Raw genomic sequence first — 15566 nt, 5'->3', positions numbered from 1 at the left:
TTTCTTTTCTTGACATGAAAAACCTTCAGTTGCCTAGATTACAACCTTAAAAAACACCTAAGTAATTAAAGAACACATTTGTTTTCACAATGTAATGACAGCAATCAATTCTGAATGCTTAAAGACAGCTATTGACATGCACTGAATGCATTCCTCCCTGTGCCACAGGTGAAGCAGAGACAGAGAAGACACATCTGTTAACCCACTTGTGGGAAGCGAGTTCATTCAAATTATTTCTCCTTGTGGTTTTCTTCGATCTGGAAATATATCCTTAGCTAATATGATACATTACAGCAAAAGTTGATAAAATAATGAAAAGCATTCTTCTCTCATTGACGGAGTTGAAATAGTACTGAGGCAAAATAAATGTGCTCAGTGCACAGTAGCTAATGTTTCTGACTTAAAGGTGCAAACTATATTTGCATACAGGCAAAATGGATGAAAAGTCAATTTCATTGCATGCATTAAAAGAGTATTGTATATGTTTCAATTTTATTGGTTTAATGAAGTTAATATTCCTTTTCACTAGCAAGAGTTTACCAATCTACAGTAATTATTTTACAAAAAGCCTAAAGCTTTTATAAATATTATCCTGGAGTTTGACATAATGCAGTAGATTTTTTATTTCCAATCAATTTCTTTACTAGTGAAGGAGCACATAAAACTTCTATTAAGAATTATTTACCTGTACAGTAACACCTTTTAAATCATTGCTTTCTCCATATATCTTTTAGAATAACAGTTCTTTTAAAATATTCCCTATGATATAATTTAACTATAAAGTTGCTTATTGCTTCTTATTCACTTAGGGAATATTGCATTCCATTATCATTTTCCCCTTGAATTGCAGCCAGTATCAGTCAGTCAAAGAATAACATTGAGGGCAGATGCTACTTTATGATAAAGGGTGGACCACTTTAAAACTGTAAAAATTGTAAGATAATATGCAGAAGCTGTAATCTCAAAGAACAGTCAACAACAACAACAAAAATTAATTACCGTGATATTGTAGAAAAAACAGAAATAACCTTTTACTGTTGGGTATGGTAAGTTGCTCACTAGTTTCACAGTAATTAATTTAATCATTTGACTCTGTGAAGGTATGAATTTCTGAAATAATATCTTGGGTTTGCATCTCAGATGCCCAAAGTATCAGTGCCTTTAATTTTCCTTTTGTGACTTATGTATTGTCCTGGGGTGATTTTATGATAATATTGTATTTCCCTATCATCTGCTTTGTGCCCAGAAATGGGTCCCACAGCTTTAAGCTGTGTCCAGGAGAGAGGGGAGAGAAGCCAGGTGAATTCTTCAGCGCAGTTTGTGTTCATGGACTCACACACACTTCCCCATGTTCCCACCACTGCAGAGGCAAGGGAGCACCTTCCTGCTTTTAGCCAGCCTGTTAGCTGAGGCAAGAAGTTTCTCCTGGGACTGTGGCTTCTTCTTCTTCTGGAACTGTTCAGCTTTGTTCCAGTCCGAAACACCAGAACCTCGCCAGGAGCCCCACGCCGCGGCCAGACGGGAAGTTCTGGGGCGCCGCACCCTGGCTCGGGAGGACCTTGGGAGAAGCCGAGAAGGACTCTAAAAGTCCCCCTTCTTTCTCCACAACGAGAAGGTTTATTATCTAACAATTTTCCTTTTTTTTTTTTCTCCTTTGTGCCTGTGTGCACCTTGCTTGTTAAATAAACAGGGTTTTTTTTCACTTTCCCCCAAGAAATTCCTTTTGTACTTGTGGGGGAGGGGCTGCCGAAATCTGCCTTCCATTAGAGGACACGTTCATCTCAGGATGTTTCCTCCTAATTTATCTCAAACCCAAACAGGTATAAACTTTACTTTACATGTTATGAGTTTCTAAGGTGGGAGGAGAAATTTATGCTCACTAGATTTCATGGGATATGTTCCTGACTTTAGTCTTAGACTGTAATTTGTACAAATGAAAATCAATATAAATTCTGTCAGATAAGAATAGAAACTTTTTATAGTTGCCTCCATTTCTGTCAGGAGACAGAAAATAAAGTGTAAGAAAATTAGGAAATACAGTCTTTATTTTTTCTTTATATGTCTGAGTGGGTGTTTCTTGTCAATATTCTTATTGTCTTCATTATTGAGAGGTGCCAAAGTAGATATATATAATGTAGCAAGAAGCTGAGATTTGGTCTCTGTATTCCCAGGCAAAAGACCCCTTCACTACTATAAAAATATAAAATCCTGGTGTTTTCATTAATCTGGATGCTAAAAAGAAAATTTTTGGAATTAGCATCTATTGCACCAAACTTAAACAATATGAAAGGCTAGAAAATACTGAAGTTATAATTAAAAAGACCTGTCCAAAGTAAGGTTTCATTGTTCATTTTGGGTTTTATCACATGCTTATATTTACAAATGAAGATTTTCCTGAATATTATAAGCAAACTGTAACTTTAGAAAAATGCAAGACACATTTGCATTAAAGGATAGCTGAATGAATGCAGGAACACCATATTTAGAAATATAAAGGTTCACAACATACATAAACGATTATGTGTTTGAGCTGATATCAAAGAGAAAGGAGCTATGTCTATGAACAGAGAAGATTAGACAAAATTTTAAAAAAATGGGCTATCAGGAAGACAATTATTCAGAAGAATCCAGGCCATCGCTTTCCTTCAGATCTAAAGAGATGAATCCAAACCCAGCATTTATTTTTGCTTTTCAGTAAATGAATACAAAACACTTTCAATCTCACCTTGTTGAATTAAATATGCTTACAATAGATAAAGTTTTACTCTCTTTTTCCTGCATTTCTTTGCAACAGTAAAGACTGTTAAATTTAAGATTTTTTTTTTGCTACCTCCTAGGGAAAGTCAGATATTTAAAATCACAGAGTAAAAGGGTCTGATCTCATCATGAATGCTGAGGCCTCTTCCTCTTCAATGAGAATTGGTGGATAACTCCACTTCTACAACTGGAGCCACCTTGTCCTCCTGCGTGTTCTGAGGGGCATTGTCATCCCACCCCACCTGGAACCTTGGCAGCACCATGCCACGCCACTGCAGGCACAGCACCACGCTGTCTGCAGGATGCCTGGGTCCTGAGGAAAGGTCTGTGCCTGAGCACAGAAGTGCTGGCTGACATTTGGCGAGACAGAAGCTTTCTGAAGGCTGCTTTGTTAAGATGTACTGCTGGGAAAGTGGCACATAGAGATGTGTTCATGTCAGCCTGAAGAGCTTTTAGGTAGACAAACTCCCTTTGCATCCAGGCTCAAAAACTACAGCTATTTCAAAGTGTCTCTGCCTCATGCTGTCAGGTGATGAGTTGACCTCTGATACTCATTTCTGTGTTACCTCTCCTTCTAATGCAGTGTATCCTGGCAGGACACAAAGCTTTCAGGTGCAGGAAACTCTGACTTCCACAGAACAGATATACTTGCTCTTCCTGGGGAATGGACACATATATGGCAAAAGGAAAAGATTAGATTTTGATAGAAGGGAGGGAAAGGACAACACAGACATCACCAAGATGGTTTCTGAAATGCCAGGCTGCCAAAAGGAGATCTGTGGACAGAATGGGAGCGCCGCTATTCTTGTCACCACATGAAGAAAGTGGCCAAAAGTAGCACAGCCAGCCCTGGCTCACAGCAGCAGTGAACCTTTGATCTTCTCACTGCATGACCATGTCCTGGAATCTGGGCATGTGTTGCTGTGTGTGTAAGATGACAAGGAACACAGCATGATCTCAGGCTCAAACTACATCTCTTTCACCTAAAACCAACACTCAAGCATGTAACATTTTGTAAGATTGGCACTTGGCTTCAGGATGCCAGACACTAGAATAGAGGGAGGGAAGAAGATAATCTAAAAAGAAAACCATTCTCAAAGCAAGAACTTTTCATTTTTCTTAATAAAAGAGGAACCTTACATCTCCCTGACAGAATAACTTAACATTTTTTACTTGCTATATTTAAGGTATTCTGACTGCATATATTACATTTTTATAGCTAGAACCATTAAACTCTTTCCAAGTACATTTGAAAGAACACTTTTAAGGACATTTTCATAGATATTCAAGACACCTATCAAAGTAAAGGATATTCTTTGTCCATTGATTCAAGGTGGATTGACAGAAGCGTTTCATTTCTATAATTGAAAATCCAAGTGAAATGGTAGTTTGTATTAAAATACTGATGTGCACAAAAACCCTGATGTTTTTAATTAGTCTCCAAATGAGGCTGACAGGCTGCTGAAATGCTCCCCTCTGAAATATTTTCCTTTTGTATATATGCATTCTTTTGTGATTTTTCCCAGAGAGAGTCAAGATTTGGGCCAAAAATTTTTGCTACAGGGTTTCTTTCAGGCTTCACATGAAAATAAGTTCACTCTTAAAAACATAACAAAACAATTTATACACTGCCTTACAGAATGTTTTAAGAGAAAACTCTTAAGAGAGTTTGTAAAATATAGCAGTTCATAAATTAACAGTTTTGCTCTGTTTTTACTTAAATGTTTACGCTGCAGTGAGGCTGGGATCACAGAGCTGAGAGAAAGAGGGCAGCAGCTTCAAAGAAATAGAGTCTGATGGATTTAGTACCATAAAGAGCTTTGGCAGCAGGTGCTCAACTCAGTATGATGGTTCAGTTTCAGGGAAACTTTTAACAATAATCTGAAAAAACAGGCTAGATAAGAAAGAGCACAATCACCTCAGGGGATGCAGAAAGCCATGATATTTCCACTGCGCAGGGATGAGAGTGGCAACACTGTGTCAAATCCTGTCTGCTGCAGTGCCTCCACCACCTCTGCCGCTGCCTCTCCTCAATGGGACTGCTGATACCCATTTGGATTGGTACTGACATTATTCCTTTCATGCACCTTTCTTCTACCATCTCTTTTTTTCTATTACTTTTACACGAAGAGATTAACATTTTTGTAAGAGACCATCATGTTGTCATATATAAATACAGGTGTATCTTTATGTGGTCCTGGCTGCAGGATGTGAAATTGGAAAAGCTTCTTGCCTGTTCACCTACAACAACACAAGTGTCCACACAAACAATAATCTCATATATTTTCTTGTTGTTGTTGTTTTTTGTTTTAGATGTAGACAGATAAAATTCCTCTAAGTGACTCTTCTCAGGATCTGCAAAAGCAGGATGGCGGCAACAAACACAAACTACACAAGCATGCACTAAATCAAGCACCCTCTGTAGTCCTATTTATTTGTTTTCAGGCCTTTTCCCAGACTACAAATAAATATAGTAGTCTTGGTATTTTACCCAGCTGTAGGCAACCAGAAGTAAAGTTTGGTGGCCCTGACACTGTATGAACAACTTATCATGTTTCCAGCTGCTTCTTGCCAGGGACAATCTGTGATAGGCAAACTGGAACCAACAGGAAGAAGAATTTCTTAAGAAATTTAGAGCCGTGTTTCACCATCAGTTCTGTCAGCATGTAAGATTGTATCTGCCTAAAAACATGGCAGAACAATCACAAACATATTCCAGATCACGCAATTAACTTCAAAACTTGAAAGAAAATCTGGGAAATAACAAAGACTTTCTCCACAGAGCTGTAAATAAGCAAATTTACTTTGAACGCTTCCAATACTTTGAGGGAAATAGGCAGCAAATGAATGGCTCCCGAGTGTGGCTTCTCTTCCTTTTTTTAAGGAGAAAAGCCCAAATATAAATCTGTTATTACATTATTTTTTTTAAAATTATTCATCATTAAGCAACAGCAACAGGATTATTATTTAATAATGTCTTCTTGTTGCCAATCAGGTTTTAGCTACTCTTTAGAAAAAAACCTAAAATTGAATTCTAGCCAAATTAGAATCTTATTTACAAAAATTTGAATAAAAAGAGAAGTCCAGAAGATGCAGATCACTTTCAGTAGTTCACAACTAGAACAAACTGAAACACAGGGATGCCAAACTGATTTTTGCCTTTTTACTTCTATATATTCTTATATATTTGTACCTCTGTAGCCTATTATTGTGTAAGTACATAGATTCATAGCTAGCATTTCACCTTCTCTGTTAGACAGAAAGACAAAATACATTCCCAAAGGCCCCAGTCTGGGGCCTCTTAAATCCTCTGGGAACCAAGGTTAAAACAACATCTTTAGACATAAACATTTGTTTTCCCATAAACAAAGTTTAGCTAGTACCTAAAGGCAGAGGGGGAGATAGGGCTCTGGAAAAGGCTGGAACCAAGGGGGGGAATAATTTTGTTACTTGTCCTTCTAATTGGGAATTCCTGCCAATTATGCTAATTTGCTAAACTTATAAAACTGTATTCACCCTTTGTGGGGTGGGCATTTTTCCATACTTGCCCCTGGAGGTCTCCAGTTAAAGACCAGCTTTTATATTACCTCCTACATGAATATTGTCTCCAAAGGGTGTTGTTTCATTTCTAGATCTTTAAGGCATCACAGAACTCCAAGTATAGACTAAACATGGACTGAATCATTATGACTATGCTGACAGAGTCACACTATAAAACACTGCTTTGTAAATGTGATCCTTGGACTTCTCAGCCATGGGTAATTCAAGCTGAAGCCATGGGTACCATCACGGCTGCCATCACAGTTATCACTAGGCTTAAGATGAAGCTTGAAACAAATCACTTTTGCACTGAAAACAAAGGGGTTTTTGTTTTTGACATGTCTGCTGTCAAAAATCTCATCAGGCTGCACTAGAACCTCTGTCTTCCATGTGTCAGGCTGCACTAGAACCTCTGTCTTCCATGTGTCTGTGCAAGTGCATGGTAAGAGGAATGATGGGAAAAATTGAAAAGAAATCAGTAAGTACACAGCTAGTACTAAAGCACACCTTTAACACTTTGCTTCAAGATAAAATATGAAGGAAACAAAATATTAATTTGAACACGAATACTCATCTCAGTCCATAATTTACACAAGTTAAAACACAGTGATTCAAGGATTATTGGTAAAAGTTGCATAGCTAGGTATCATATTCCATCTGCTCTTAATAAGTAATTAGGAAAAATTTTATGCAACTAGACTAGGAATACTGAAACAGGAGGCAAAGGAAGAAGTGAGTTAATTATTTGCAGCTTTTCTCTGTTGCTGTTGTCCTGTAAAATTAGAAAAAAAATATTCCCTCCTTGGATGAATGATATGTATCTGATTTTTGGTAGGACTGTTTAGATTTTAAAGACTTTTAAGCTTTGCTTCCTACCACCTTTTCTTGTTATTCTATGAAAAACTCCTGGACTATTGCTTGAGGAACACAGTCAACACTAATGGACAGACTCCTAGCCCAGATTCATACAAACACATGGATTCAGAGCATCTAGATGCTAGATCTTTTTGAATTTTGATTTTACTGCTATCTCAGAATTTGTGTAGTTAAGTGTCCTCATCTACCATGCTGGTTTTTATGAGATCCATACCACAAACCCCCCTTTCTCTCTAAAGAGAAAGGAAGATAAATGAGCCACATCCGCTTCAATAAATAGTCAGTCTAGCAGCTTTTTAGTGTTCTAAAAATAATTCTTGGCAGGATGGGTCAGCAGCAAAAAGCAACAAATGTGATTATTTCATTAAAATCTAAAAGTCACTCTTTCTAAGATAATAGAAAGAAAAGTGACTATGAGATCTATGTATCCACATTGGCTTTGTCCATCCATTTTTGTTAGGATAATTGTTATATATAATCATCTTACAATATCTGACTGTGATATTACAGTCAAAAAAGTTTCTGCTAATCCTGTAGACTATTTTATCTGCTTAATATTTTCAATATTTTTTGTTAATATGTATGCAGGCTGCCATAACACTTTCTGATTTACCACATTGGAATGCCTATGTTTACTTTCTAGGTTGTTGCTGGATAATAATGGGGAAAAGATCACTGGAATAAAGGTATTTCATGGAAAGTAAGGAGCAGTGCCACTCACCTGCCAGTGGAGGATTATATTCCAGATCAAACCAAGGGTCAGCTTATGATTTCCATCCACAATGTCTGAGCTCCCTATATTTACCAAATCAACCTATCACAGGAACAAAAAATAATTGTAAAAGATTAATAACAAGCATAAGAGATTGGAGGGAGATGAAGGCATAGGCTAAGGTAAATCTCCCATTTGCTTTCTGTTGTTCCATAAACATAAAACTCACATTTTATAAATGGCACAATTAATGTTCTGGAAAAAAAACCAGCAGTGATCTGGAGTCCCAATTATTCCAGTTATAGCATGTTGTGAAACATAAAATTTAAAGTAATAGTTGTATTAACTCAAATACCTTTTATATTAAGCTTCTACAATTACAAGTCACACAGACAGAAAAACTCCTGCACTCTGCTTTATACTACCTTATATAATATAATTTTCTGGAAGTAACACACACACCTCTAGACACTGTAAGAACCTACAAACCCAAGGCATTACATATTTAGATTAAAATAGAATTGATTTTTCCTTAATTAAATTCTATAATGTATAAGGAAATACACAGGATGTGTTCTGGCATACCGATAAAGCAGTGATTTTGATCCAAGCAAGTCTTTTCAACAATAGTTCATCCAGTAATGTTGTTTTCCATAATTATCTCATGAATTTGCAATTTCATAATGCATCAGTATTCAACACCCTGGAATATTCTTTCCTCCCCATGTGAAATGACACATCACCCCCCCCCCCCCCCCCCCCCTTTTTTTATGCTATCTGAATAAGGAAGCCAAACTCAGGGTTATGAGTGCAAGACTATAAGCTGTCCTGCATATTTGGATAGGACTATGACTCTAAAATTGGCATCATCGCTGTTCCATAGATGCAAGTTTTCATGGTGGAACTGATGGGGTTTTTTTATGGCAAAGTACCCCATTCCCTCACAAACTACATTCTGCACATCTCTACTGTACTTGTGAAGTTATTTGAAGTTATCTGCAAACTGACTGAAGTTTTACATGCTCAAAACAGGCTGCTTTGTTTTCATCTTTGTTTTGTTTTTTTTTAATGCATCGATGTATAGGTCATTTTTACAAACCAGAAATTAGATATTTTATCAAGAACTTTAAAACTCTCAAAGAGCTCCTCTCTTTAAAAATTCCACATTTTGTACTAAAAGCATATGAGACTGGCAATTTATTCTAACCAACAATGTCCTGGAACATTTCCCAAATGGAACTTAGCCTTTATATGCTAAATTTAAAATGGAGTTCCATGCAGGAAGGGACACCCTACAAAGTTTATATGGGCATTGCCTGCATATTCTACAAGTAAATCCTCCATCCATTTTTGCAAGTGGAAGCCTGAATACACAGGGACCATATCTGTTTTACTGAAGCAGAAGAACATTGCCCAGTTTGCCACAGGGAGGTCTAAGCATGGTTTGAGGCAATCCCCCACTCCTCACATCCCCCATGCTCCCCCCTCAACACTCTCACTTTTCTATGGGAACAAAAAAAACTGAAACAGATTGACCGGAAGCAGCAGCATTCTTTCAATGCTACCACCCAGAGGACTACAGAACCTCACAGCAAAAATGGAACACACCAGCAGAAAAATCTAGACTACTAACAGGCTTTAGTTCACTTTAGAACCACTGATTTTGCATTCCTGAAGTCCCACAGAAATGACTCATCAAATTATTGAAGGTTAAGGAAACTGTTTCAGAGGCAGGTCTTTCTAATTCATATTGACAAGATACAGCATATCTTTACATACACTATCCTAATTTTTATACAGTTTACAAGGTTTTCATTACATGAGTATGATGGCCACTGGATGACCACTTCCCATTCTAAAACAATGTTTTTTCTTCTATCATCTAAAATTGCAATACTCTCTGTTTTCTTCCCAGATTTGAAAGGGACTATTATGTTCTGGAAACTGAATGGAAAAGCACACCAGTGGATTTAGCTGATAGGTATTAAATACTTCAAAAAACATTTTCTATGATCATTTGTAACCAGGTATGCAATCAAAATCTTCTTGTGTAATGTGAAATAATGTATTGATTATTTTTTTCTCCAATAATGTCAAATGTTGCAGATTTCCAACAATTAAAAGCTTTTTCGTCTCTATTTTTACATTAAATTCCATTAAATAAAAAGAAAAATCAAGCAGGAGGTCTTTACGTCAGTCTTACAAGGTCACTTTCATTTATGTACAAATCTTTAGATGGATTACCTTAGATTCATAAAATCAATAACTTTATTCAGCGCTTGAACTCAAGCATTAGTGACCTCCTGCAGCTATCAAGAAATCCAATATAATACATAGCACAGAATACATTATCTTTGTTCTGACACCTCTTACTGTTAAGTTTAAGCAAGTGTTATAGTTTATTTGAATTTATTCTTGAGGATTGTTATGATAAAATTAGTTGGCCAGAGGAAATGTCTGCTAAAATTATGGGTCCATCAGAATGCCTGCATAAGGAAGATAATATGAGAATGATGCACAGAATACTGGCTTGAAAAATCAATCTTTACAAAGTAGAATTGAAAGTGATATTGATATGATTAGTGTTTTGAATCATGAGGGACAGATGCCTTTGAAACTTAACCAAAAAAAATTATTGTAGGAAAAGCCTCAGGTTTTCAGACTTCATAATTTTCAGAGATTGTGAGTATTTTGATAGGCAGTATCTTGTAACCAGCTAGGGATGACTTCTTGTATTTAACTTTTAAAAAATTATTTTAAACACCACTCATTAGAATAAAATCGTGCAGGTTGATCTGTCTTCAGAAAGCATCCATTATAGATGTATTATCCAAAATTTTCTGGAAGAGGATTTTAAACTCCTTAAAACACATTTTACCCCGCTGCTGAATGACAACGTATCCAAGTCACAGTAATAAAAACTGCTTTGACTCCAGTACTTTTACACTATAGAGCAAAGGTGTTTGATTCAACACCTAAAAAGCATTTTGTGTGCTGTCTACAGGCTGTTCTGAGCATGTCTGGCTGAATACTTACATTATTTCTCTGCAAAATGTGGATTGCTTTGTTGACATTGTTCAGAGCATGAACTCTTGTGGAGCCCTTTTCTTTTGCCTACAAAGGAAGAAAACCAAATGTGACTGTCCAAAACCAGAATCTAGAGTACACCATATGTAACAAAAATCTTATATTACGTCTGTAGTTTTCTGCTGACATATTAGCATACATTGGGCTTATGCAGCTTCTCCACATGAAATAAAGTCAATTGTGAAACAAACTGGATCCACAGTTAGAAGGTAATTTGTTACCTTGACATTTTTCAGGGAAGGAATCATTGAAATGCATATAAAATTAGATAATTCCAGATTCTTTTTATCATGATTAGTTGCCTTCTGCATGGCACAATTTAGGAACATTGCTATGGCAACTAAACAGATAAGCATCAGTTTGTTTAATATTTATGTACAAGTATATTGTCTCTGGATTTTGATTCTCAATCTCCCAGCCTTCTAATGAGAAAGTTTCAGGGAAAGATGCCAAATTTACAAAGTCCAACCAGGAACACAAGAGAAGACATTAAAAAGTGTGTATGACTGTGTCACTTTAGAATTTCCAGGTCAACAAAAGCAAGCAGTTCTCTCTTTTCAGACAAGTACAATTCCAATAGATGCACCAGATGTATGACAACAGAAAAAAATTCTAATTCTACACATTGAATTCTATTCCAGCTAAAATCTAGGTATCTAAGTGAACTCTGCCTCAGTTTTGTTTCTCTGTGCCACAATTAATAAGTGCATAAAACAAGGTAGAATATTTTTATTTCAAGTATATGCCTAGCAAAGTGTTAGTGTCTAATACAACTCTCAGTCACAATGTTTCCTCAATTTCAAATGAAACTGAAAACTATTTAGACCCCTAAAAATAGTTTCCACAGGTCCTCATCAGTGGCAGAAGTCAGTGAATATCACCTACTACAATTATCACAACATTAAGACTTCAATACACAGTAAATGAGTTAAAAAACACATACAAGTTTTTGGCCTGTAAGGCATTCCAGGAGCTCCAGAAGTCTTCGTCCATCTCGAAAATCATTAAAAAGGTCTTCAATGTAACGTCTTCCAAACTGAAATGAAACAATGGCTCTGCTTAGTTCCAATGCCAAAATAATAATTTAAAAAAGACCAGAAAACTGTAAGAAGCCAGTGTCAGAATAAATATGAAATGTATAACACAAATAAAAGTAAAAGACGAAAATACATTTAAACTCACAAGATTCTTTCACATACATCTCTTAAACAGGGTCTTGCTGTTTAAGAGAGATTGATGCTTACTTCAAGTACATGCCATTATTTCAAACAAATAAGCCAGAACGAAACACTAGGAAACAAAGAAGACTTAGCAATTAAGGTGCAAATCAGAAAGGAAAAAAAATAGGAAAAATAATTTGGAAAAAACCCCCAAGGAAACAAACAAACCAAAAAAACCCCAAACACACAGGAAGTCATATAAAAGTTAAGTGCCTAGTAGGTGCTCCATGTGTCAGAAAGAAACTTGGAAGTACACAGAGGGAGATGAGTCAGACTTATTCTAGTCAGGATCTCATAAATATATCTATGTTAATAGGGCATGGAATTGTACTGGAACGTGGCCTCACTTCTGTAAGTGGCTGACAGACAACTACAACTCATATTTTGTACTCAGCATCAGTGAAAGCTGAAAGGAAATACTTGGTATTTTCCCCCATATGACAGTGTTAAAAAGATTCACTCTTTCTAAAATTCAAACCAAGTTTCTGATCTCATGCTTTGACTAATGCATGCAATATTAAAAATATAAACATATAATTTTTTATAGTCTAGTCACTGAGCAAGTTTTATGTGCACCGACGATTTTTTAGATTTTTTTGTATGAGAGCTGTTGAGAACCACAATAAAAAGCAGTGATTATTTTGTGCAGTGCAAAATAGTTTCACATATCCACATTTTTTCTAATTTTTGAAGTTTGACAGATGCTTTGATTGATTTGAGAGGAAGTATCTGTATTTTAACTTTCTAGAATTGACTCTATGCTGACCTACATTGCACCTCTTCCACATTTACCACAGAGCAATTTAAAATTGGGAATCCATATCATACAGAAAACATTTGCTTTCCTATCAGCAATGCTGTTCTGGTACTCACTGCAACACTCATTAGAGCTAGCTGGGAATTTCATGAAAAACATATCTTGTTAGAAAGTACCAATTCCTTTGGGAGGTTACTTAAACAGAGGACCGAATTAGGGACAGTATCCAGTGCTAAACTAATTTTTCCACATCGATACATATTAATGAGTACTGCACCGACTTCAGTGCTATTAGCTACTCTGCCATGACCTTTCTCTCTGACTGCTCTTTTGAGGCAAAAGCTCCTTTCAATCCCTTCGTTTTTTGGTATGGCCTTGTTTCTGTTTCACGGAACAAACAAACCCACAACGTCACAAAATTTCTACAGCAGTGGGGAATCACTGTTTTCTAGACAGTTTTCCCACCATGCACAACCCAATCCAACTAAGCTAATTTTTATTTAACACACATGCTGCCACTTTATTAACTAAAATATCTGAAAACCAGTACTGAACAGCTTCAGATATGATTTACTCATGCTGCTCAACACCTTGAATTATCTGTTTAAGTAATAATGCCCAGCAACTCTATTTCCTGCCTCACATGTACGAGAAATAGTTTTAGAAAAATGTTTTAAACTATGGTATGAAAAATCATGTGCCATTATGCGAGTCAAGTCTTGTACAGAATTCCTGCAGTTGTAGGACAAATTTAAAATTAAAACATGCAACTAAATCAGAGACCTTATTTTGTTCCCTAATCTTGCAGAACAAAAGTCATTTTTGCGGAGGGGAAACACAAGATCTATGCACTTTAAGGGAGCTTTTTCACATTCTTTAGAAAGTTGGAGTGATCAATAGGCCCTTCTGTAACACTATGAAAGAGCTGTGCCCATAATGCTACTGAATCTCTCTGAGAATATGAGCACAATGACACTTTGACAATGGAATATAATTATACTGGTTTGTATCATACAGGAAAAATAGAACTAGCCTTCATAACTGCCTGTGTCTCTGTCTTTCCTCTGTTTTGCAGCATTTAAGCTATTCATAATGTTTATGTTCCAACCAATCTAGGCAGTCAAGAATTCTGCTTAACAAATAATATGTTGTTTTGGGGGTTTTTTTTGGTAAAGCTTTTAGAAAGAAAACAAAGATACAGCACAGTAGCATCCACAACAGGATATATTAATTACAAACGTATTACAAGTAAACCTTAAACCAAAAGTTCCATTGATTTTTTAGGGTCTTGGAAGTATACCTTCCATTAATCACAACTAAAAATACACTAAGGCACCCTACACGTATCATTGTAAACCAGAAGAAGGGTGCTGTTTTTCTGGCAATGGGGTAATTATGTCCTCTTCCTCAAACAGATTGAATGTCTTCACTGGATTGGCACTGCAGTAAGTCTTGAGATACAAAGGGCTCAAAGTTGCACCAGGCAAATTTATCGTGTCATTGGAAAGTGCCTGTTAACTCGAACCTTTGAAAACTATAAAAAACCAAACATGGCTAGTCAATGGCTTGCCAAACAAATGTCTACTCATTTGTTATACATTCCTGCTGAAAATAACCTTTTTAAAAAGCTTTTTTAGGTTGTGACATAAAACCACTGCCCTTTACCTAAGAGGTATGAAAATGTTCAGAAGACTCTCCTCCACCATTTGTTATGCCTGTTGATTTGTTACTCACCCTATATTACAAACTTATCCAAAACCTGAATTTAAAAAATTCCCAAAGAAGCTGCAAGCTGAATTGTTTGTTCTCAGTTAACTGTCCTTCTTCAAAACCACAATGATGGAAGAGATGGGGGAGACAAGAGATAGTGCAAAACAGAGGAAGGACTGAAGATACTGGATGGAAACCACAAAGTGACTTTTCACCAGAAGCAGGAATTCCTTTCTAGAAGTAGAACAAAAGTAAAATCTAAGACAGGACTTTATTAAAATCTTAATGACTAGAAAGATTAGGGATTTAAGTATATGATGGTTTTATATATTATTTTTACGTACTTAGTGCTAAATAGAGACTAAAACACAAACTTTCTTGGTTTAGCTGATAGAGATGTTGGCTGCAACTGCTGATCTTTATACAACACCAGAGGACCTGAAGGAAATCCAAGTAATTTATTTTAAAAGGAAACCACCCAAAAAATCTGATATGTTGGGGAAAACAAGATTACTGTTTTATCATGGATCAAATTCACCCCCCAATTTAAATAATGACTGAAGAAAGGAATTCACAAATTACATTGGTATGGGAAAAAACCAACTACCGTACACTACACCATGGTCACAAGCCTTAAAATTAGTCTTAGAATTATGGGGTACTGTACAACTAACATGTGAGGAAAATGTGGGATTTGCTGTAGGGTTTCCTCCCATGTGTTGTAAGGGATTGAAAAATACTTAAGAGTATTCCATGTAATAACTCAACTGCATGTATATATTCTAGAATGCTCTGAATATTAAGTAGGCTGAAATGGTATCTCCAACATTTTCCAAACTCAGACAGCAACTGAAACAATTTTATGCCAAAGAACATTACCTAATAACACAAAAGCTGCTGAAATCGA

The 15566-nt window shown here is 36.2% G+C and overlaps 1 protein-coding gene across 10 annotated transcripts in view; it reads right to left on the bottom strand.

The window, feature by feature from the left end:
* The window catches only part of DMD (dystrophin), a 1181986-nt gene that overhangs the window by 798829 nt on the left and 367591 nt on the right, over window positions 1-15566 (bottom strand). For all 10 annotated transcript variants that reach the window (XM_069032076.1, XM_069032238.1, XM_069031841.1 and 7 more), the window contains 3 exons: window positions 11916-12008; window positions 10922-10999; window positions 7895-7987 (listed from right to left, as the gene is read on the bottom strand). In XM_069032076.1, coding sequence (XP_068888177.1) covers window positions 7895-7987; window positions 10922-10999; window positions 11916-12008 — 264 coding nt within the window. The remainder of the gene's footprint in view (window positions 1-7894; window positions 7988-10921; window positions 11000-11915; window positions 12009-15566) is intronic.

This window comes from Aphelocoma coerulescens, chromosome 1, assembly GCF_041296385.1.
Source record: "Aphelocoma coerulescens isolate FSJ_1873_10779 chromosome 1, UR_Acoe_1.0, whole genome shotgun sequence".
NCBI classification, from domain to species: Eukaryota; Metazoa; Chordata; class Aves; order Passeriformes; family Corvidae; genus Aphelocoma; species Aphelocoma coerulescens.
The sequence above is the reverse complement of the archived record's forward strand: the minus strand, read 5'-3'. Positions and strand labels throughout refer to the sequence as shown.